We start from the raw sequence: 24855 nt of genomic DNA on the forward strand, positions 1-24855 counted from the left end.
GCAGGCTATCTCGCTCTCAAGTTTCACGTTTTCTGTATGTTCCTTTGTACCACGTGCTGCGTAAACCCGCCATAATGACTTAGTGCCTATGGCGTCGTGCTGCTAAGCACGAGATTGCGAGATCTAATTCCGGCTGCGGAGGCTGCATTTCAATGGGGGCGAGATACAAAAACGCCCCTGTACTGTGCATGGGGTGCACGCTGAAGAACCCCAGGTGGCCAAAGTTAACCCTGAGTCCCCTACTACGGTATGCTTCATAATCAGGTCATGGTTTTGATTGTAAAACCCCAATATTTATTATTATGCAGGATAAACAGGAGTTCGGGGTATGCACAACTCTTCCAGCTAAACTGTCACCTCATTCATACTCAGATACTGCAGAGGCAGCATTTCGTGGCAGACGCAGCTTCCCACTGCGTTTGGGTGCATCACTTGCTTGTTTCACACCGAGTGACTCCCTTTCCTCAGCACAGAGTAGCCAGCCGGTATTAACACAGGCTAACCTCCCTGTCTTTCCTTCCCTTTTGTCTCTCTCTCTCTCTCTAAGCAGGTGTTCTCTGCAGCGACACTATACAAGAAATGCAGAGTTTGCAAGAATGTAGCTGTGATGCCCACTTCTTACTGTAACAGTAAAACAAGGCACGTGCCATGCTCTGCTCTAACCCTGAACAATGGTGCAAAGAGCCAGGACCGCTGGTCCACTGCCTGTATCCCACCTGCCTATTCTGTTATGCATTCATCACGAATTCATAACGGAAGCTAGGCAAAAATGAGACAAGGTGACAGTGTGAACATTATTTAATGCAGCATAAACTAGCTAATATGATTTCCTGACTCTGGCCATTCAGAGCAGCGTATGAAATCTCAATTTTATCCACTTCAGGAGCCAGACAGATGCTGCTTATAGATAACGTTGCTGAAAATTGTGACATTAGCAGCATGTTCAACGTGTTTGCATAACATGTTTCCCCGCTACTACATTCTTCAGAGGAGGGAATGCTGGGCAAGTTAGTATGATCTACCAGTGTCATACACGAGGGGCACAAAAAGAAATGACAATGCTGGAGATGTCTCTTCTTTCTGTGCTTCTTGTGTATCATGCTACAGTATCATCGCACAGGCTACGCTCGTTACAATGGAACCGCGTACAACAGGCTTTCGGATATAACGGACCATATTTCAGGCTTAGTTTGTTTTACCTATGTTATTAATGCAACGAAGTTCACTTTTAATGGACTGTGCTACAATGGACTATCAGCTACAGCAGACGAAATTAGCGTAAATTTTCTTTTTAAAATCGGGCTTATCTAATGTACTTTTGCGGTGTCGACATGGGCTGACAACTGACTTGCGAGGGTCATCTAACGACCGTGACTCAATATCGAGTGCACAAGGGAGTCAGGCAAAGCAGAAACGCGCCGTGTTTTGCTCGCAAAGCGTGGAGGGGGCGGTTCTACTCTGGCGGCTGCTGCTTACAGTGTGGCCGCTGTATCTTGAAAGCGATCTGCAATGTGGACAAAGTGCGCGCTCAAGCGGGCCTCATCTTCAAAGTGATCTGCGATGTGGACAAAGTGTGCCCAGTGCAGGTGGCTTCGTATGCACTGTGCTTTCAACGTTTAGTTTGCATTGAAGCAAAAGACGCACAAAAGTCAATTTGCTCACTGATGCTGCCACACTTAGTATCTTGCTTAATTTGCGATCACAGTCGATGCTTCACCTTTCGGGCGAAACTGCAAGTTTTTTTGTTTGTTTCTTACTTTGGACGTTCCTCACCCACTTTTTGCAATAAAGCTGTTAGACATCGTGCCGAAAGTTTCGGAAGTGAGGCATTTTGGATGTTAAGGACTTCAGATAAAATGGACATTTTTTGTCCGATTATCAGGGTTCGCTGTGACGAGAGTCGACTGTACTATATTCTATTTCCGCAATCCAGTAAAAAACATACTTTATGGGTTACAAACAAAATTACCACACTCAACTTGCTACTGTTCAGAGCGCCAGAGTGCATGCTTTTTTATATTACAGCTAAATGAAATTGAGTGCTCAGAACCCATTAACCCAATTCTTTCACACAGCTTGGTGGCGGTCTCAACTTCATTCTGGGAGTGTGACCTAGATCATTGGGAGTTTGGGTCAAACGACTGCAGCAACTTCTGTTGTTAGCACGCCTTCTGCTACTGTGGCCATTATGTGCGTGTGTGTTGTGCGTGTGTCCACCCCATCTGCTTACAAACCGAAGCAGTGCTTACGTGCTTCTGCGTCAAGCCTGATAGCTCTGGAGAGCAACTGAACATTTGGCTCAAGCACACTTTCTCTGGCTACGATCTAGAGCGGGCTTTGCATTTTTGCGATTTGAGTCAGGGCGCGCTAGAAACTGGCCAAATGCATCCTGACACACGCAAGCGCAGAGGCCTGGCTTTGTAGTTGACCAGATTACATTTTTGTCTATGATTTCAAAATTTTTTACAAGCTATAAGAGTTTTATATTTCTTGTCGTTCGGAAGCTTTATGTTCATATGTAGCACTGGGACTGTGAAACTGCTACTTGGCCTCTGAGATCGGTGTTGCTTGGCACAAACACAAGTCTTGGAGGCAATGCAAAAATGCAGCAACCTCTATAGGTACTGAGCCATTGTTATTTATCCCACTGCTAATGTTCTCAGCCCACCATTACCTGCAGAAGAAATAGGTTACAGATCCAAAATATATTCTTCACAGAGCACTTAGTAGAACTGCTGCAGGCTTGTGTACCTAAGGCAAAAAAGCTCTTTAAAAATGGGCATACACCAAAGAGAACTCCCGAAGGTTTAACTAGCAGAAGAAGCTGCATGCCACAAGATTGTCACAGTCTAAAGAGAAAGAAAATAACGCCCATTCACACTGACCTCTATCCCTTCTTCCACAACACTTGTAGCCACCAACAAATTGCACTCTCGTGACCGGAACTTCTGAAGCACTTCCTCTTGTCTCTGAAGGCCCAGTGGGGTCAGGGTGTTTGGCAAACTCCGCAGACTACCACTGCTACGATTTGAGCTCGCCTCTCCGAGCGCCGATGGAGCGGTCCTTCCCACCAGAAAGTTGGGGGTGATGAAACCATATTCATTCGGGCACCGCGTCGCCAGCTTCGAGAGCCACATGCTCAGGATGTAGGCGGTGATCCTCTGCCGCACAAACACAATGCCGCACAGCGCGTTTGGGTCGTCGACTAGGTCGGCCCGGTGGCCCATGGTTCGGACTGGCACACCTACACTGGTCGACACTGAGGGTGTCAACACACCTGTTGCTGACGCACTACCAGACGCGTCAACTTTTGGAGCAGACGACAATGCAGTGACTCCCACACCTGTCGCAGCGGACGACGTGGTGTCGCCCGTTAAGGGAACTTTCTTGTCTGGCGATAAAATGGACAACCTGCTGATGTTGTTGGACAATGCAGTGATGGAGTCTTCCGCATTTTGCACAACACTTTCCACATCACTGGTTGGAGCTGACGCGGGCTGGGCAGAAGAATCCACCACAGCCGGCTTGCTTGTTTCCTCTGTCAATGATTCACATTCCTTGATGGAATTTTGCAAAGCTGCACAGTTGTCCTGTCCAACATGCGAGTTGGCAGTGGTACCTGCAAAGGAAGAAAAAAAAAATCGCAGCAACTATTATTAGAACACACTCCTAGTTGTTAGGCAGTGGCGAAATGGCAGTTTTGCCCGACAGCAAGCAGTGAAACTGATAGCAAGGGTTAGCATTGTGCTGAAGGCACCTCAGAATGGTGACATAATGTGGAACGCCGACGGAAACGTTACAGGTGTCACACATCAGGGGTGCACAAGATGAGACCAAAGGATAACTGTCGACGTTCCCAAATAAAGGATCTGATAAACTCATCTTGGTGTTTACTCTCCATTATCATAACACCAGCGCAGACAGCATGGTTTGATAAGCACAAATCTGCACAGCAGGAGGTGGAAGGCCGGAAGTGGAAGGCTGGACACTGCTCTGGTTTTGCTGCAGAGCCAATTGAGCAAAGCACGATGGTACAGCCACTTGGCTTTGTTGCTTTTGCATTCAAATTCACTGCGTATCTATGGAGACTTGATCCTCCATGTGCAGGGCACACATATGCGTCGACACCACGGCAGTTGCGCCGACGGTGTGAATGTACCTCGTGCATTTGCTTAGTTGCTATTGCAATAAAAGATTTTGATATTCCCATTCAAACTCTGCTTCTTTTTCTTTGAGAAGCCTGGCAGTGTGTTCTAATGCATCGCTGTAAGCAACTCTGAGATGTGTAATGGCAGCGAGTCGCCATCCAGCATTCACCCTGTTTAGCCATGTTCGACTACAACCACGTACAATAGAATACAGTTAGACCTCGTCAACTTCAAGTTGTCAAAAGCGGGGAAAATTTCGAGATAAGTGGAGTTTTAAAATAGTAAGTTCACAAAAATATAAGACCCTGGCCGTGCAGAGACCACATACAGCCTTTCAAAGCACGTAGCAGCTGCCGCTTAATTTCTTGCAAAAGATTTATTTAAAAATATACCAGGAGTAGTATTTTTGGCAGATTACTTTTGCGAGATACTGTACAACTTGGCACCCAACACGACAGGCATCTACGAGCAACAGCGATCTTCGCACAGAGCCAAGCAAACGCTGTTGCACGTAGGCACTGAAGTGTCCAAAGCCTTGTCATGTGAAATATAGCGAAAGTGCTCGTATCTCCTCAAAAAAGAAATCGACCGGCAATGCTGGCCTAGGGCAGAGATTTCGTAGCCACGCCTCCCGCTCAATTACGTGCCGCTATTTCCTGCACCATTCTTGGCTGGCTTATCCCACTGATAACGCGTGCGGAGCGTCACTATGACCACTGACGAAGCATGACAAGAACTGGTATCGGAAAAGGCATTGTTACAACACCGCAGCACTGAACTTGTTACTTATGAAAATGCCAAACACATCCGAAACATTCAGCTCAGCTCGCATAGCGCACGGCATGGCCTAGCGTGCTGATTCACATAGAAGCACAGAGCAAAACGAATAAGTAGGCCGACGACTTCAGCACGCACGTGAGCGGGAGTTGTCGAGGTCACGCGTACCTTCTCATGGCCATTGCCCTTTGTCAGGGGGTCAGAGGAACACTTCGCCGAGATTATCAATGAGATCGCGCCCAGCCGTGAACAGCAGATGATAAGAGTGGCCCAGAATGAAGCGAAATTTGCTACAAACTTGTGGTCTCGTCACTTTTTGGTGATATCACAACTGCGCAAAAAGCATGGAAATCTCTGGGTGCTGTTTTCCTGGTATTTTCGCAGTCTAAATTTCGAGGTATCCGGAGCAAAGCGCAAAAGAATTTTGAGACAAAGGGTGAAATATACATGGAATTGACACTGAGCCCGGAAAAAAATTCGACTTAACCAATATTTTGAGATATCAGAGTTTGAGTCAACAAGGGTTTACTTGACATGACATACCTGAAATTCTTGGAAAAAAAATCTCGCCTTACATTTGAATAAATACAGTACGTTCACTGAGCATTATGGGGTTAAGATAACATACCAGTCAGCAATGAGAACAAAATTGAAAAGCTATTGTGAAAAGCTTTTTGGGTCTGAGGAGGTTAATGTGGATAGTGGATATAACGAAGGTGTTTTTGCATTGGATGAGACATTGTTAAAATTGGGTTCGAGTCTAAAGACACAAAATTTCTCAAAACCTGTAATGGCTTCAAAAAATAATGATTTTTTTCAGGAAAATTTGTAAATAACTTGGTTTCACATTGTTCGCTAACATATTTGCAGCACAGCAATTGTATACAGGTGAAAAATATGAACAGTGCCAACATATTTTAATTTTCTCAACTAGAAATTCAAGAATAGCATGCACTGTGAAAGACTCTTGCAGTATAGCTTTCGCGTGGTCTCAATAACGTCCTGTTCCATAGGCTGCATAGGGCCAGTCATCCTTCTCCAATTCGCATATCAAAAAGTCTTTTTGCTCTAAGGTCAGACACTTTCGCTCGGGGACTGGTGGTACCATTTCCCATTGAATATCACAAACGCACACGGAATCCACAACTCTAGGTTCCACCATGTCCTGTGTTCGAAGTGCACTGCTACTGTCTCTGCTGCCGATCCACGAAACTGTACTTCGGAATGCGATGCTCAGAACTGATCAACAAGAAGACTATGAATGATGGTTCATGGACAATACATTTCAGAAGTCGCTTTTGCAGTATCTACATGATACAGGACTCCATGATTATATGCAATTTCATTTCATTCATCTAAAAAAAAGGAGAAGAAGAGGAGACTGTAGCAACAGCTACCTTGCTGCTGCTGTGGCTGCTGCTGTGGCCTGTACTCTCGCAGTATCCGCAGCAGGTGCCTGAACTTGGCCGGCTGGTGGACAGCATCACTCGGCTCGAGATCCCTAGCCAAATCCTCGGTGAGTCGTGCGACTTGCTGGATCACCGTGTGGACCACCAGGAGCGCCATGCGTGACCAGTTCACGGCGGGACCCAGGCTGTCCACCGCTTGGGACACCTCCTACAAACGCAGCAAATGAGCGTCTGATTCGACAATCTTTTACAACCCTTTCCGCTAACTAGGAGGTGCAAGGTCTGTCCAAGCAAAAGTTTTAAAGTGAATAATTTATTATTACTTTTTTGCCTTTTTCACCCGTTTTCGTGGTTCGTCAGCGGTCGGACTCAGCAAGGAAAGTGTTTTTTCACTTACAGCACCAATCAATGTTGCTTACATTGCCAATCAATATAAATAGTTTCTGCACAATCTTTTGTCTTGATTCTAACTTCCTAGCATCTTTCAAGAGAAGTCAAAAGCTTTCAGCATGACTGTCTACTGAGGTGTGCCAATATTCGAAATTTTCGAATAACGAATTGCATATTGCCACTTTGATTTGGTCTTCGAATAGAACATTCACTATTCATTAATATGAATATTTCTTCGATAGTTTTCAACTATTTTAGATCAACTATGCGTGAACAAGTGCATAACTGGACCGGAAGTGCGATATATATATTTCTGCTGCCAGAGTAGATATAAAAAGTGACAGTGTACGCAGTGGAGCTCTCCATACAATGCTCAGGGAGCTAAAATTTGTCTTTGAAAACCGATCAGTCCCACTCTCTGAAGAATCCGGGGCTTGCGAACAAACTGTTTATTTGTTCCTAATGCTCCATTTATGTTTTTAATAAAAAACACATCATAATGTGCAATCTAATGATGGAAGTTTGCTAACATTGTGAATATACTAGGATGTGAACATCGTTGTATATTCACAGAGAAAAAAAAATAAAATAAAGGAGCATTTCTTCAAGGTTACCCCCAACCGCAAGAGTTTTAACCCTGCATGTTGTAATACAAAACTTCCAGCCCCTACGAGAACACCTTCCACAAGAGTGAGATTTGAACAAAAATTGTTGAGGAGCTGGGGATCAGCAGAAGATTAGCAGCAAAGTATTGCCGTGCCCAAACTTCTAATGCTTTCGCAGAGCCAGGTGAATCTATCACCACCCCCTTCAAGACTTCAGCTTCTTCAGCAGCCCTTCTATATTCATATTTAAAATCAGTGCGGGTGATGTTGCACGCAATCACTTTTTATGATGAGCAACAGACCCACGAATGAACACGTGGCTTGAAATGGTGTGGTGACAAGCGCCACCACGCAGACAAGACTGCTCACAGCAGGCAGATTTGTGAACAGCAGCGCCGGCAGAACAAATGACAACAGCTTGGATATGCGTGAAAGACAACTTCCATCCGTGAGGGAGTTTTGACTTTGTTTTCCCTTCCCAAGTGAGAACGAAGCCTAAATGTCTAAAATGGTCCTCCCCCGCACTGAAAACCAGGCCGCAGAGAAAGGCATCCATCGTCAAACGGCGACCCCTGTGTGATTCAGGTGCCCAACAACCCGACACAGGAACCAGACAGGAAGCACACAAAAGGGACTCACCTTGAGAAACAGGTCGGCCACCTCTCGGGCACACCACGGGCCCAGGGTGACGAGCATGTAGCCCAGCTCGACGAGGTAGCGCTGTGACTGCCGCAGCGAAGCCTTGTTCCGCTCATCCAGCTGACCCTCCGTGCCTCCCAGGAACTCCATCGCCTCGTCCAGCAGCCTTAGCGCAGTCTCCAAGTTTTTCGCGGACTCCCCATCGCCGCTGCCGCCGCCATACACAGCGTACTCGACGACCACTTCCCTGGGCCGGCTGCCGTACTTGCCGACGACCGTCAGCTCGCTAGAAGTGCACGCGACGCTCTGGAAGCCGTCCTCAAGTTCAAGGATCTCCGCCTCAAGCAAAGAGGGTCGCTGTCTCTTCTTTGTTGCAAGTGGCGCCGCAAGCCCCAGCACGCTCAGCCGTCCCTCGATGACGTAGTCCATGACAAAGTTCAGCACAGGCTCAAACTCAATGCGGCGCAGCGCTTGGTTGCACTCGTCGAAGACGACAAGGTTCAAGTGGTCGACAAGCTCTTCGGCGATGTCTGCATCCGCATTGACCAAGTGGCAGGTGAAGGCGCCGGCCGTCATTACGAGGACGTGGTGGTCGCGGAACAGTTTCGGGAAGTCTATGCGCTCCTCGGTCTTGCCGGTAGGATCGCCGACAAAGACGGATTTGAGATCGGTGTAGTCCTCCATCATCTTCTGGTGCCGCACGCCGGACTCGGCTGCACGAGACAAACCGCTTTGATTGCACGCATCAACAGCTCTTGTACTTAAGAAGTATTTGTGCCTCCTTTTTGACTTTTCCCAGCAATAAATTTATTTGATCCGTATTTCACAAAGCTACAATAATTAAAAAGGGCTTGGCTAGTGAAACCTGCTAATAAAGGTAAGCGCACTCAGCACAATGAGCATACCGAAATACATTCTGCCGGCGTGGTATGTTAAACACAGCTGATATGAATACTGTTCGAGTTGAGTTTTCTCGATCAACCCGAATGAGAATGCCAGAGCTGTCCTTACCTGATGGAACCAGAATTAGCACTCGCTTGCCACCTGCAGCAAAGCTTTGCCGGACCTGGTAGGCTAGCTCCTTGACCAGCATGACCACCATGAAGGTCTTCCCCGACGACAGGAACACGATGGAATTCTGCTGCTTTGCGGTGTCCAGTAGTTCCACCTGGAAGCAGCGCAAAATTGCTGTTGCAGTGCGAGTGGAGTCGCGTCTGCTCCATGCAAAAGCTAAACATGTGCCGGCATTGGGGAAGGCCTAGCAACACATTTAACTAGAGGTGTGCGAATACTGGAAACTTTTGAGTAACAAACCAAATATTGTGTCATTTGATTCGGGTTGTGAATCAAATAGTATTTGATTATCTCAAATCCTCAACAGAGTATAAATCAAAATTGGAGCAACATGATAAATTTCATCCTCGCTACCATAATAGGCTGGATGTGAGATGTTACACAGTAGAACAAGCTATGTTGCTCGAGAAGTCACCATACTTTGCGCTCGGCAAAAAAACTCCTGCGCATGCAAGCAAACTGCTTATTTGTTCCTAATGCTCCATTTTTTATTTAAATAAATGGCACTTAAAATATGCAACATAATTACAGAAACTTGCTTACATTATGAATACTGGGAAATGGAAATCGTTTTATAGTTATCATGAAAACGACTATTCGTTATTCAAAAAGCATTAGAAAAGTGTTTCATAATTGGTTCGTTCTTTGCACTATCAAATTCGCATTCGATTTGGTCCAAACATTTAGTATTCACACGCGCCTACATTTTGCAGTGACAGCCGTTAATGCGACACCAAAATGCTACACTAAGTTGAGTCTGAAGTACTCTTGCGAAAATGAGATTAGCATCTATACAAAGAAAAATGGGCTCACTATTAATGGAGAGAACGAATGGACAAGTTTTGAATTTTGTGCACAGGCTACAGTACTGATGCGTCAGTATTAAGTCACGGATCTCGGAGTACTCTTGCATGTTTGAGAGTTATTTTTATCAGAGGACATTCTCAAGACTAATTTGAGCTGACTAAGTAGTAGGCCAACACAAGCCTTGTTTGCAGATGAACTACCAACAAGCAACAGGCAGGTGCTGGCCAAATTTCCCAATGCCGCGTGGAAAAACAGCACGAACATGAAGCATATTGTTTGCTCTTGCATCTTTTCTGCCTCACCAAACCTTACGATGAAACTGACATTTCTAGTATTACAGAAGCGTAAGCTACAAATCCAGTTTATCAAACCTTTTTACCGTAAACCTTTAAGTGCACATACCTCAGCTGACTTGCAGCATGTGTGGCCAATATTACGTTTTCTCAATCATTATTTCCTTTGGCCAAAAGAGGTTGCTAGAAAATAAAACCACGCTTGTTTCGGTCCAGGTAGATTTATATCATTTGGTTTAAAAACACATATACAATTGATGGAGTGAAAGATACGGGAAGCAGCGGGCAGGTAACTGCAACTGGAAAAGGTGCAACGCTTGCGTACTCCTTAGGAAGGAAGGGATAGAGACATAGAAATTAGACAGGAAGGGAAGGAAAGTCTGCTATGTATAAGCCACCGTCTAAAGTTGGGTGAAAACTCACCAGGTGAGTGTAGTAGACTGTTAAATAAAATTTGCACTGGCCTAAGCACTTGCATAAATTCTCTAGTACTCAGCCATGGCTTATACAGTGAAAACGAGTGCTCACCCTAGTACTCACCAAGTACTTAGGCGAGAGCTCAATATGTCTAAGCCGTAGCTTCATCTTTGTAGTTGTCACTGTCAGCATGTGTGGCTGTAGTCATTGGTTATCGTTTGTATGTCCTCTTGCTACTTTTCTGGGAGGCACTTATAAGCTTTCCTTTGGGTCACTTCTACAACATGGTAAATAAAGACAACCTAGATGCTAGATAATGTTGTTATAAGTACCTAGGCTCCCAAACAACCAATGACAGGTTGCGTGTAGGCCAGCTGCTTCTTTATAACGGTTGCAAACGTATCAGGGGCAAATTTCACATCTTTCTTTCATTCTTTTTTTTTATTATGTTCTTGTGGCCACATATTTTGCCCTCTTACTGTCAAATAAACAGTTCGCTTGAGCATCATAAAGTATGTGTGAAAATGTTCCTTTGTACGCATCTTGTTTGAGCTATGCACTGATTCACAATGACCAACAAAGAATGAGCAATCTGTCTTAAAAGATTATTTTCAAGATGCGTCCCTGTCAGCCCTTTGAACTAAATAAAAATCTCAAGAATAGCCATTCATGAGGTAGTGCCCTTATTTTGTTGGGAGGCACTTCGACCACGGATGCAGCTTGACAGAGCCACACCTACTGCTTGCCTCAACTATTGCTCATTCCAAATGACTGGAACTGCCGCGAGCATAATACAACAGAGCTCCAGGGATCGGAGCACTAACAGCCAAAGATAATCACAATTATGTGGCACTGCTTATCACTAAAATTACTAGACTTAATGTATATGTAGAGTCCTTTGTTTTCGGATATATATATTTAAATTCATTGGAGCAAGAAACAGGTTATTTTTGAATAGGAGAACAGGGGGGGAAATCAGGGGTTTTGTTGTCTGGCAGCCCAAAAGTTCAGGATTTCTCTGGTAAGGTTCACAAACTATTAACTCAAGCAATTCTCTCCATTTGGACATAATTATTCTCTTTGAATGAGTGAAATTCCTCACAGGAACATGTAATAGATGGTAAATGTGTAAGAATATGTAAAGGCGAAGAGAGTTGCTCGAAAATCATGCGACGAACTCAGTTCTATACAAATCATCATTGCCAGGCATTATTAACAGATTCAAATGAAACGACATTAACAACAAACAACAGAGAGACAGGTCTTGAAATCTATTCTTTACTTTCTTTATCTGCACTTCTTTATGTACTGCACATGGTCATGCTTTGTAGAAAGCTTGATGCTTTTCCTTATTTTACAAAGCCCTTGTTGACGTACATTATGATATGCATCAGGAGCATTTATGTGTCCATCCTAGGGACATGTCAGGCCTTTCGTCCTTATCGACCTATTGGTTACCAGTATACGCTGTTGCAAGAAAATTAGTGGAATACCAACTAGATGACTCAGCCACCCTTCGATGAATGTAACGTAGTTGGATAAACATCCTCCTAATATAACAGCTGCCATTCACAATGAACACGTCATTAACACTGTGTTAACCCACTTTGTAGTACATTACTGCCGTTTACATGCAAGCAAAGTGCAGGAAATGCAATGCAATGTGCCATATGTCACATTCATGTAAACGGGGCTACTAAAAAAGCAACAAGCTAATTCATTCATTCAGAACTGGCACACGCTGATTATACATCTTTATATTTGTTGGCTTTCACTCGGGTGTTAAGTGAGAATGAGGCATCACCATATGCATATAACAACAACAACAACAACAATAATGATATTATGTCTTGACCAATTGCCCACAAATGCTGGACAGCGTTCATTAGCTTTCTTACACCTGCATTTATTATTATCCCTAAAAAAGGAGCAAATGTCGTAGAGAAATGGAGATTAATCCTATGTTTATAAATTTTGTTCGGAGTGCAAAAATCGATAATTATCGGGGTTTACCCCAAAACAAAGACACTATGTACGTGTTCCCTCGTTTTGTACGGCAACTCTACTTACCACTAGCACCGTACGCCAGAGTCATTACTGAGAGTGATGAAATTCCAGAACTATGGGAGCGACTTTCTCAAAGCCGTTTCTGCAGTTACTGATGAGACAGACTGCCGAGACTGCAAAACCTGCAAGTGACTTTTGCAAATGCCCAGCATCTACCAAGCACATTTTATTCTCTATAAGTGTCAGTGTCTCTATGCGGTGCCTCTGAGACAACTTATTGTGGAAGGATTAGTAATATGCAAGAACTACCGCAATGACCTCACTCAATTTCAATGCAACCGCTGATCTGACATCATGGCGTGGGCCATATTCTGAAACGATGCACTTCAGCGATATTATAGCATGCTATAGCCTCGGCCATGCCTTCGCCATCTGCGCACACAGATTGGCTGTCTTAGCAAAACCGGATGAGCTACGTCATCCGACTTTGCTCAACCAGCCAATCAGGAGGCGCCTGATGGCGATAGTACAGCCGAAGTGGATCGTTTCATACGGCCCATGAGACATGAAACAAAACAAAAAAATAAAGCGCTTGTTGCTATTATCGTGCCACAAGCAGCAGCATCGGTGTCGTGGCATATGCGAGGATAATGCATTGCCAAAAGGACAAGAATGAAGCCCTCGAACGTCGTTTCGCTATAATGTGTGCACGACCTACTGAACTACAGACCTGCACAGATCTCCCTCCTCCAGCACGCCTGGTCTAGTTCGCCCCTTTTGCCGCTAGGGAAAGAACATACGAGCAGAGTGGCGCTAGTCATAACCTGTTCGCTGTCGTCTGCTTCTGCGATCTGTTCAGCGCTTGTCTTGCCATTTCGGCAGGCACAAAGCTCTTGTATTGGCGGTAAATGAATAAATTCACAAATATACAAAAGAAAACATATTTGCGAATGCTTTGCGTTTGAATAGTGAAACTACAAGAGGAGGAGTGGTGCAAGAAATGTAAACAACGAGCATAGGTGGCAGCTGCAATGCTAGATCGACGGCATAAATTTCCCTTTCCTAGCCTCCATAAGAGACTGGAAAAATTGTTTTAAAAGAATCATAGGATTATCTAGCTTCTTTTAGTTGATTACAAACAACCATCAGACAGCCTAATGTCGTAGATGACATTAGGATTTACTGCTGTGTGCCGTAGTGAAAGGAAGATGATCTGGTAAAAGTATAGTAAAAGTATTCATGAGTAAGCTTCCTCCGCCCGATATGTGCAATAGGTTGATCAATTCTGTTTCAAGGAAAGGTACGTGAGCATATCTTGTTTTTAATGTCGTTGGATGTCTAGCTCAGTAGAAAGCTTGCAAAAATGATCCCAGTGCTTTAAAGCGTGCTGCACTGCAGGCCTTAAAAATCGTGTCGCGGAACTCTTTTCAAACTGTAAAGCTAGGTTTCCTGCGTGGTAAGGCGACAGCATAACGGTGGTGCTTAAGATACGTACGCAGTGAAGCTGTGTGTGTAATTCACCTTTTGAACTCACGACGCATTCATGGACAACTTTTAAGAGTTATTAAAATGAGTGGTAATCGTTCTGTCGTCGAACATTACGATGGCTGTTTCTAAAGAGCGCAGAAGCGAATTTTACAACGTGTACAATGAAACTGTTGTGTACTTTACGAACTCTATACACAATGTGATTTATAATAATCTGCTTGATAAAGGCAATAGGAGCGGCTATTTAACGCTATTTTAGAGAGCAGCGGACTACACGCTCCGACATTCTTTAGGTTCGGGGAGTCAGCTTTTGGAGCCAAGTTACCGATCAAAGCCTTGTGACATCTCTGTCACTGTGTTAGCAAAAATCATCAACTAGAGAAGCAGTTCGTCGCAACACCACAGCTGCCGTACTACTTACAACGCCGCACAACCGCCCACCACGTAGCAGACGGATGGATGGATGGATGTTATGAGCGTCCCCTTTGGAACGGGGCGGTGGCTTGCGCCACCAAGCTCTTGCTACTATGCTGCCTAATATCCTACCTAGGTTAACCCATGAGAAAAAAAAAAAACACACTATGAACTACCACGTCCAAATTTTCTGATACCCTATTGCGAACTGTGCTTTTGTACGTCTCCGTCCTTTGTCGTTTCCCTACTTTTCTTCCACCAATCCTCCAATCGCCTCTTACTGATGTCTATTGCGGACCTGTTTGCTTTACCACTGCTCCCGCTGAACCCAAGGGCTTCAAGGAGGCCAGTGGTGCCTAAATCGATCGCTGGATAGATGTCTTCACATTCTAATAAAATATGCTCCGTCGTTTCCCTAGCTTTACCGCAGCAAGCACATGCTTCTTCTTCCTTCTTATATCTCGCTTTATACGTGCGTGTTCTAAGGCATCCCGATCTCGCTTCGAAAAGTAATGAGCTTCCCTTTGAGTTATCATAAATGGTTTCTTTCCTAATTTCGTTTTTTCCCCTTAAGTAGTTACTCATGGCAGGTTTCTTTTCCATTGCCGCCACCCATGAGATTAATTCAGCCTCTCTGACTTTCCGCTTGACCTTCTTTGTTGCTGTGTTGCCCACCCTACAGGCCGCATACTTGCTGGTAAGCTTCCTAGTTCTTTTCCTCCACTGTGAATCAATGTTTTGCCTGTACAGATACCTGAACACTCTCCCAGCCCACTTACTTTCCTCCATATTCCTCAGCCGTTCTTCATACTCAATTTTACTGCGAGCTTCCCTCACTTCAAAACTAGTCCAGCCCATATCCCCTTGCACAGCTTCATTTGTAGTCTTCCCGTGAGCGCCCAATGCGAGGCGACCCACTGACCTTTGGTTCCCGTCGAGTCCTGATTGTACCCCTGATTTAAAGCAAACAACCGCATTTGCAAAAGTAAGTCCTGGAATCATTACCCCTTTCCACATACCTCGGAGGACCTCGTACCTATTGTATCCCCATAGCGCTCTGTGCTTCATTATGGCTGCATTTCTGTTCCCCTTGACTGTTATGGTTTTTTCCTGTGTTTCCATATATCCGTTGCCTTCGTTTATCCATATACCAAGGTATTTATATTCTGTTACCCGAGGTATTTCTTGGCCCTGTATCTCCACTGTCTGTTCACTGTTTTCATTGAATACAATAACACCTGATTTTCTAACACTAAATTTCAAACCTAAATTGTTGGCTTCCTGTCCACAGATATTAGCCAGACGTTGCAAATCACTTTGCTTGTTTGCGAGCAACACAATGTCGTCCGCATAAAATAAACCTGGGAGTTGCTGCTCTATTACTGTACCTGCCTGTTTGTATGAGAGATTAAACCCGATATTACTTCCTTCTAGCGCCCTCTCCATCCTCACCATGTACATCATAAACAGCAGCGGGGATAAAGGGCACCCCTGCCTCAGTCCCTTGTTGATATGAACTTTCTCTGCGCTCCTCATCCCTTCCCATTCAACGCAAACAGTATTTTCTAGGTAAATCTCTCTCAAAAGCTGTATACAATCGTTACCTAAGCCTTCCCCTTCCAGAATATCCCACAAAATGCTGCGGTCTACGTTGTCGTATGCTCCTGTAATGTCCAAAAAGGCCACATACAACGGTCTGCTTTCTGCTTTTGATATTTCAATACACTGAGTAAGAACAAACAAGTTATCATCCAAACGCCTACCTATTCTAAAGCCATTCTGAAGCTCTCCCAAAATGTCATTATTTTCTGCCCATGCTTGAAGCTTTAATTAAGACGGATGGATGGATGGATGGATGTTATGAGCGTCCCCTTTGGAACGGGGCGGTGGCTTGCGCCACCAAGCTCTTGCTACTATGCTGCCTAATATCCTACCTAGGTTAACCCATGAGAAAAAAAAAAAAACACACTATGAACTACCACGTCCAAATTTTCTGATACCCTATTGCGAACTGTGCTTTTGTACGTCTCCGTCCTTTGTCGTTTCCCTACTTTTCTTCCACCAATCCTCCAATCGCCTCTTACTGATGTCTATTGCGGACCTGTTTGCTTTACCACTGCTCCCGCTGAACCCAAGGGCTTCAAGGAGGCCAGTGGTGCCTAAATCGACCGCTGGATAGATGTCTTCACATTCTAATAAAATATGCTCCGTCGCTTCCCTAGCTTTACCGCAGCAAGCACATGCTTCTTCTTCCTTCTTATATCTCGCTTTATACGTGCGTGTTCTAAGGCATCCCGATCTCGCTTCGAAAAGTAATGAGCTTCCCTTTGAGTTATCATAAATGGTTTCTTTCCTAATTTCGTTTTTTCCCCTTAAGTAGTTACTCATGGCAGGTTTCTTTTCCATTGCCGCCACCCATGAGATTAATTCAGCCTCTCTGACTTTCCGCTTGACCTTCTTTGTTGCTGTGTTGCCCACCCCACAGGCCGCATACTTGCTGGTAAGCTTCCTAGTTCTTTTCCTCCACTGTGAATCAATGTTTTGCCTGTACAGATACCTGAACACTCTCCCAGCCCATTTACTTTCCTCCATATTCCTCAGCCGTTCTTCATACTCAATTTTACTGCGAGCTTCCCTCACTTCAAAACTAGTCCAGCCCATATCCCCTTGCACAGCTTCATTTGTAGTCTTCCCGTGAGCGCCCAATGCGAGGCGACCCACCTACCTTTGGTTCCCGTCGAGTCCTGATTGTACCCCTGATTTAAAGCAAACAACCGCATTTGCAAAAGTAAGTCCTGGAACCATTACCCCTTTCCACATACCTCGGAGGACCTCGTACCTATTGTATCCCCATAGCGCTCTGTGCTTCATTATGGCTGCATTTCTGTTCCCCTTGACTGTTATGGTTTTTTCCTGTGTTTCCATATATCCGTTGCCTTCGTTTATCCATATACCAAGGTATTTATATTCTGTTACCCGAGGTATTTCTTGGCCCTGTATCTCCACTGTCTGTTCACTGTTTTCATTGAATACAATAACACCTGATATTCTAACACTAAATTTCAAACCTAAATTGTTGGCTTCCTGTCCACAGATATTAGCCAGACGTTGCAAATCACTTTGCTTGTTTGCGAGCAACACAATGTCGTCCGCATAAAATAAACCTGGGAGTTGCTGCTCTATTACTGTACCTGCCTGTTTGTATGAGAGATTAAACCCGATATTACTTCCTTCTAGCGCCCTCTCCATCCTCACCATGTACGAACAGGTTATAAAAGCGCCACCTACGGCAGTCGGTTCAACGAAAGTGGGCGCAAGCTGCTCCCATAGAAGCCGGATATCTGTGCAGGTCTGGAGTTCCAGTAGGTCGTGAATGTGTGCAGCCATCGCAACACAACTAAACCCCGCATACAGAATCTGGAAGTCAGCGGTAGCTGCGAGCCACTGGCTGACAGCACGTTATCGCAGCTACACAAGATAGTTTGCAAACGAGAAAACGAGAGATATCGGCACCGCAGGGGCAGATAAAACATCCGAAGGCAAGCAGTGTTTGATCGGCTCTCGCAGGATCGAGATGTTCCCGTTCGAAAGATGCGAGAAGTGGCGCCTCGTCGTACGAAACGGCGCAAATCGCGAGCGTGTGTCACTTGCGTCCTGCGGTTCACGACACTGTCGGCGAAAAAAACTTTGTCTCCGAGTTATTACCAGGCAGAGGAGAGACGGAGTGAACAATGTATATCCCTGTCAGGTGTGTCTAACCTGGTATTCCAAGGGCGTGAACGTCTTGGTTTGCACGTTTTCGAGGAAGTGGTGCCGACGTTGTCTCGGTTGCGGCGCCTCACCGACGCCGGGTCTCTTCACAACCATCTTGGAAGAGTCGCAGGGCGATTCTGCGCCGAATTTGCGAGCACGGCGAAGCGTGCAGGTCTCACAGATTATCAGCAGCCCGGGACAAACTGGACCACCGGTTTACAAAAGGCAATGCCGCACACTTCACACACACGCGCGCGCAAAGCGATAAAAACTCGCAACCTCCGAGACACGTCTGCTAGCCGAGCCCCATTTCGAGTCACCGTCCGATGTTTTCAGCGGTATCCACGGTCAGCTCCTGACGGCCATGCGACGTACTGGTAGTTATGGAATCTTTCTGTATCCAAAGAAAACGGCGATCGCTTTCAGGACATCGTCGTCTTGCGACGGCAACAAAATACACACACCAGCGGGCAAAAACCGAAAGGCGCACTAACTGAACCGGCGTAGCGATTGGTTGATGGCGTTCACGTGATCACTTGTAGCCAATCGCGAAGACAAAAGCAAATTCGTCCTGGGTAACATGGCGGCGCCCATGTGCGGCTTGGCCGGGGATCTGGACAAATTTCGAATCGCCTCGGTGAGGGTCGTTACATTCGTTGTTTTGTGTTAGTAAAAAAACGTCTGAAACGCACGCGTTCGAGGAAGCCATGGTCAATGCTTTCTCGTGCGATCGGTATAGTATAAGGGTTCTCTTGTTTTCAGCTGCCTGACAGCGTCTACTACGTTCCGAATTTCATCACAGAAAATGAAGAGAAATACCTCCATGACAAAGTCTACGACGCACCCAAGCCAAAGTGGGTCCAACTCGCCCGCAGGCGGCTCCAGAACTGGGGTGGGTACTAAGGCGGACAGAATTCGAACTCCAGGTCGCATGGTAAAGTACAAGTCTACGTTATACTTCGGCTTACTTTCGCAGGTGGACTGCCCCATCCCAAAGGCATGGTTTCGGAACCTCTGCCGCAAGTAACTTTTTTCTGATATTGCCCGAAGCTAAACTGCGATAACGAATAACTGAGCGCGCGAGATGAAGAAGGTGCTTTGAACTCGTTTGGCACTTCTGCATCTTTCCGTCGCTCCCATTTCATCAGAATGCTCGGAAAATGGAGAATTCGTTTCATCTTGACTAAAAACTGTCAATGCAAGTCATCACCCGTGGTCAGGACCTCCCATCGCTATGCACACGCCAAGTCGTTACGATGTGCAAGAAAACCTAGAATCCGAATAACGTTAGCGTGAAACTGCAAAGGCAAGGGTATAGCTCCGATTGAATGCGAACTTTCTCTTGATCTGAGAGCACGTGCAATAGTACAAGCTAGTGCGAAAATTGACGGTACGATTGACGAGGTCATGCACACTAGACAGTTTAACTATAGTCATAGCTTCCTTGTATGCTCAGCGAAATCTTCACATTGAGGTACATAAGGCAGAGTTGCCTCTAGGTTATTGCATTGATTTTTACTGATGGACACTCAAACTTGATGCAGTGGCTGAAGGACATATCTGCCAAAGTGGCTAGCCTGGGCGTCTTTGGCGAGAAGTTGCCAAATCATGTCCTCGTCAACGAGTACAAGCCTGGTGAAGGAATCTTGGTGGGTTCCATAAACCATCGTCATGCCACTTTCACAATTCCTGTCTTCAGTAGCACTACTGTAGTCTGTAGCTAGCAGATGCCTATGTTTTCATTCGAGTGATTGCAATTGCAGCTTCCATGCAATTAATTATGCCTTTTTCATACTTGATGACGATGATGATCACTAATGGCGTCCCCTTTGCATCGAGTGGTGACAGGTAATCACCTAGCATACCTGAGGCACGTGTCCATAACCTAGCAGTCTACCTATCTCAGCTTTATCTCGTAAAATGGCTTGCATCTGTGGCCATCCTGTCAACATCCCTTCCCTGGTTTTGTTTGTTGCCAGTTTTCACTGCTGACAAGTTAGTGGAGTACTCCCATCAGCTTTGAACCCCAAAGCTTCTTCAAAGTGAACATACTTGATAAGAATGATGATTTATTGCCATACCCTTTCGCTATGGGTGGTGACAAATAGTCACCTAGCCTGCTTGAGCTAAAGAGGTACTCTATAAATGCTTATCAGTGTAGCATTTTGCCTGTATCTCCTTAATACTTTCTGCTACCTTAAGACCTTAATATTCTACCTTGTATGGTTACTTATGACTGTAATGGATTCAGTCCTATCGATCTCTTTGCCGCATGTTTTCCACCAATACTCAACTTCTGCAGGCTGACATGCGTTTCCTGGTCACTGATGATCGTGCAAATATTCTAATGAGCTTGCGAACAGACTTGTGGCTTACATGGCTGAGTTACTTCGCATACAGTTATCGCAGAATGAAATGTGACAGTGAGAAAACTGAATAGATTGCACATTTTGCATTCCACATTCGCCAGTACTTATCAATATTTAGCATTCCTGCTGAAGTATGTATATTTCATTCTGGCATGACTATGCATGCTCAGGATTGGTTAAAACGTGCCTGTTTTCTGAGAACCAGCTCTTTATTAGAGAGTTCAGTGGCTCTGTGGAAAGGCTTTGCTGTCTGATATCCTTGTACATATCCAGGCCTATGCAACACTGACAAAAAGAAGATTTCAGTGATTTCATTGCTGTGTCTGCATGATGTACTTGTGGTAGAGATGGTCTGGTTGACCTTTGGCCATCCAGTGGTGCTGCACGTTGTTGCTTTGTGCAAAGCAGCTTGTCGCGGCTACAGAGTGAAAAGATAATAAATTTTCCTCCAATTTCTTTCAGCGCACTTTATTTACACCATCAGTTGATCATTTGGACACAGGTGAAGTTGAGCTAATTAAGCTTCAGACATGGTGTGTTTCTGATGGACAAGACATCCTAGCAAAAGTGACAGTTTTCACGCGAAGCTTGTATTGCCTCACTAGTATCGGCATCAGTGTTGCCGTATGAAAAAAACTCAAGCTGCGTGAAAATAAGAATTGCTTGTCGGGCTGTGGATTCGTACCACCGACCACCACGCTAAGCGATTCAGCCACTCTTGGTACATCACACGCGTCCTTTAAAGTGGGATTTCATGTGCCTGAAGAAGTAGGCACTGCGCAAGGCATGAGCCAATCACAGGCACCCCTCCCTCTGGAGGAGGGAAAGGGTGATCACGTTTGCTCGCTTTGCGCCCGCCAGTTCGGGCCGAGCAGTCAGATGGGGAGGCTGCATTTGGTTCGTTCTGCTGAAGAGCAGGCTGTGTTAAAACAATGGGAGTGGGCTGCGCTTCGTGCGATCGGCTGAAGAAGAGGCGGCGTTTATGAATGCCGCCTGGAATTCGCTCGAAGAAGGGCTCGTCATCAACGTGCCGACCTCGCCGTGAGGGAGTGCGAAGCCGAGGTGTTCCGACAACGGAGAGCCGCAGTTCCAGAGATTCGCTTGCAGCCATTTTCCATTTGGGGAAGGGTTCGTAATTTTCTTTTTCTTTTTGATGTCTTCTCGTCACAGCCTCACGAAGATGGCCCACTTTACTACCCAGTGGTGACTAACATCACCCTGAATTCGAGTACCGTCATCGATTTCTACAAGCCACGGAAAAGCACCACTTGCGAAGTAACTGCTGATGCAAAGGTATCAAGACTTACCACATATGTAACCATTAATGTCCACGTTAGGCTCTGTAAAGGACAGTACAGCATGCATGTCTTGATAAGGCAGAATCACTCTTAGTTTTGTTGTGCTCTGTGGTGTCTTAAATGAAGGTGTATCACTGGCATGGAAACTATCTTGTATCTCTGATTTGCATAGAACTGTTGTCTAAATAAGAGCACCAGCTAAACATGACTTTCACAGTTAAGCCACTGGCTTGGATTTTGCACAGAGGTAGCATTTCACGATTGGTTCAGTTTAATGCCATGTTTATGTGCCTTACTTTCCTGCTTTGTTCACAACGGGAATGAAATGTACATTTTTGGTGCCGCTAACGACGATTTCATTGCAATGGAATGGTGACACTGCAAGGATTTGCCAATTACTCTGCTGCTCACAGAAAGTGCATTCCACAACTTTTAATCTGAAAATATTTTGACAATATTTTGAGAACCAATTTTTGTGCTACCTGTTCCTTTTCTTTTTGCTTTTGCAGTGGAAAGCTTATCAGTCAGATAGTCCAATCCTTCAATGGTAGTACAAAAAACGGCACAGGAAATTTCATTTTAATATGAATTTTTCTATCTGCACTTGCAATCGTGAGTATGAAGTCATTTGCTGTAAACTTGCTGGAAACGGTGGTATGTGAGTGCAATAGCGATTGCACGCCGGCATTGGTGGGAAGTGATAGGATGTGCCAGCTGTGCCATTCATGTAGTCCTGGCACCCATTCACTGCACTAGTTGAAGGCACTTTTTATCTCACAGCAAGACCACAGAACTCTGAGTACTCGCATGCGCACTCGTGCACATACAAAGACAGTCATATGGGCTACCATGCATTGAGAGACATTGCAGTGTTGCCATTTCACTCGTTGCCGCTTTTATTTAGTCGTAATATGCATAAATCAAATCGCAGATTTCTATGTAATCTAAAGACTCCGATTTTAAACCTCAAGTATGGTGCACTTAATAACAGCAGACTTGCATATGGTAATCTGATTGCACATATCTCAAGTACTAAGGTTTCAATGCCACTTCACGCCACATACCAGGTTTCGCGACTTTCCATGCCAATTGTAAATTACAATTCCTACTGAAATCGCAAATAGTATGCTTGATTTTGTCATTATAAATCATGATCTTTCCATTTCCGCCAATGTCTCGCAACACGTTCTGGACGATGTTTGGTCGATACATTCCATACCTTTTCTAGGAGACAGTTCAAGGTGCCTTAATCATGCACAAGTGTGTGATGGTGTGCGTGATACAAGTGTACAATGCCTACGCAGGACACGGAGACGAATTCCCACATAGGCTCACTTCTGCTGGAGCGGCGGAGCCTCTTGATAACAAGCGGGGCCATGTACACCGATTACCTCCATGGCATTGAGGGCAGGACAAAAGACATCATTGACGATTCCATCAAGAACATCGATGCCTGTTCCGTGAAACGGGGCACAGTGCTACAGAGGGAGACAAGGGTTTCCCTCACCATACGAGTTGTTCCAAAAGTGCTCCGAGCAAACGTGCTCCAAGCACTGTTCAAGAAGTGAACTATCTTTACAGTCAGGGACATTTGAAATGGGCTTCTTTTGCTCTGTCATGATTCATTTATTGAGGCAATGAGATTGGAAGGACTCTGAACCAAAATGAAACTTTTGGCTCACAAACATGCTTTCCGTCCACAGGGTGTGTATGAAGTGTTTATGAGCCCGTCATCACTTTGTGTGCCTATCTCAACTTTGCATCAGGGGCATAACAGTCAAGGAAGATTGTTTTTGTTTGTAATAAAAGCAACCACATCTCTTTGTTTATCTGTCTTTTCCATCTGCTTTCATTATGACATATCAAATGTGGTTCATTTGATACATCGTGTGCAGGGGTGTCTGCAAAATGTTGCTTTGCTTATCACTTCGAAGGTCCTTCATTCTTGTGGAGTACAAAAGCTGTGACGAGCAGAAATGGTGCCAACAAGCGGTGTTCTACGGGAGACTTCACTTGATAGCCTAGCGGCAGATATGCTTCAGATGCTTCTGAAGTTTGTGCTTTTGTTAGAGGTAGCTCGTTACACATGCAGCATGTTGATAAAAGAACTGATCTTGTGGCTGTGTGTCGTTAGTCTTCTCATTTCTAGCAAAAAAGCAACTGTGCCATTTAATTGGCATTCTTGCATCATAGCTGGAACTCTCGAATAAAGACATGTAAACAAGAAGAACAGTTCCCTATTTGATTTGACAATTACAGTAATAAAGTTTGGCAAACGAAAGTAGTTAATGCACTTGTGCAATAGATATGACCCTCGCAAATTTTGTACATTGTGAATAAGGAACTCGCAAAGTCGATCAGGCGTGTTTTCTTCATAGCCCCCCACCCCCTCTGTTTTAGCTGTTGAGCTGTGCTCCCTAAATGGTCGCAAAAAAAAGAACGCACACAGACATCTCCCTCTCAGCAATCATTCTCTCCTGTTGAGGCGCATTCTCATTTTATCGTACATACACATTTTAATGCTTCTGCATTGGAGTTTTAGTGGAACAACGATACGTTTAGATATAGGGAGTTACAAAATCTATGGTGCAGAAGGGGCGAACGCGAGGTGCTCCGTTTGCGACATGAAAATTGCGTGCTAGGTTTCGTAGCAGACGACGACCGGTTCGACCGTCGAGCAACGCATGCCGTTTGTGAAGTTTCTCGTGCCACTGCTTACATTTAGCGGTAGTCATTGGGCAGTCGTGAGTCGCTACCTCTTTCTGCGCAAACTTATATGACCGGCTAGAGACGCATATCAATGAAAAAATTCATTATTTGAATTACTTCAACGAAATAATTCCGTCAGCTCGATACCGTCTCATCTGGTAGGCGCCGAGTACCCGCGGTAGCGTGGCCGAGCGGTCTAAGGCGCTGGTTTTAGGCACCAGTCTGATAAAGGCGTGGGTTCGAATCCCACCGCTGCCA

General features: G+C 45.1%; 2 protein-coding genes and 1 non-coding gene across 7 annotated transcripts in view; 2 read left to right on the plus strand and 1 right to left on the minus strand.

Annotated features, from left to right (window-relative positions):
• Positions 1-18359, minus strand: part of Dcr-1 (Endoribonuclease Dcr-1) — a 61266-nt gene extending 42907 nt beyond the window's left edge. For both annotated transcript variants that reach the window (XR_011507394.1, XM_070522144.1), the window contains exons 1-5: positions 18228-18359; positions 8980-9136; positions 7969-8681; positions 6323-6542; positions 2886-3619 (exon numbers count right to left, since the gene is read on the minus strand). Coding sequence is in view for 1 of the 2 variants with exons in the window: in XM_070522144.1 (XP_070378245.1) it covers positions 2886-3619; positions 6323-6542; positions 7969-8681; positions 8980-9136; positions 18228-18335 (1932 nt within the window). In the remaining variant the exon portion in view is untranslated. The remainder of the gene's footprint in view (positions 1-2885; positions 3620-6322; positions 6543-7968; positions 8682-8979; positions 9137-18227) is intronic.
• Positions 17855-23715, plus strand: LOC139047947 (alpha-ketoglutarate-dependent dioxygenase alkB homolog 6). 4 transcript variants are annotated; one of them, XM_070522145.1, is made up of 6 exons: positions 17855-18216; positions 19024-19113; positions 19198-19244; positions 19766-19870; positions 21761-21883; positions 23193-23715. In XM_070522145.1, exons 1-6 carry the CDS (start codon positions 18060-18062, stop codon positions 23454-23456), a joined length of 786 nt encoding a protein of 261 aa, XP_070378246.1. In that variant the 5' UTR covers positions 17855-18059; the 3' UTR covers positions 23457-23715. The 4 variants fall into 4 exon arrangements, with proteins under 4 accessions (XP_070378246.1, XP_070378247.1, XP_070378249.1 ...); XM_070522146.1 differs by lacking the exon at positions 17855-18216 and adding an exon at positions 18718-18858 and having other exon boundaries at positions 18984-19113; XM_070522147.1 differs by lacking the exon at positions 17855-18216 and adding an exon at positions 18921-18954.
• Positions 23716-24774: 1059 nt separating this feature from the next.
• Positions 24775-24855, plus strand: TRNAL-UAG (transfer RNA leucine (anticodon UAG)). The gene has a single exon. It is a non-coding gene; the product is annotated as a tRNA-Leu (tRNA).

Source organism: Dermacentor albipictus, chromosome 7 (assembly GCF_038994185.2).
Source record: "Dermacentor albipictus isolate Rhodes 1998 colony chromosome 7, USDA_Dalb.pri_finalv2, whole genome shotgun sequence".
NCBI lineage: Eukaryota > Metazoa > Arthropoda > Arachnida > Ixodida > Ixodidae > Dermacentor > Dermacentor albipictus.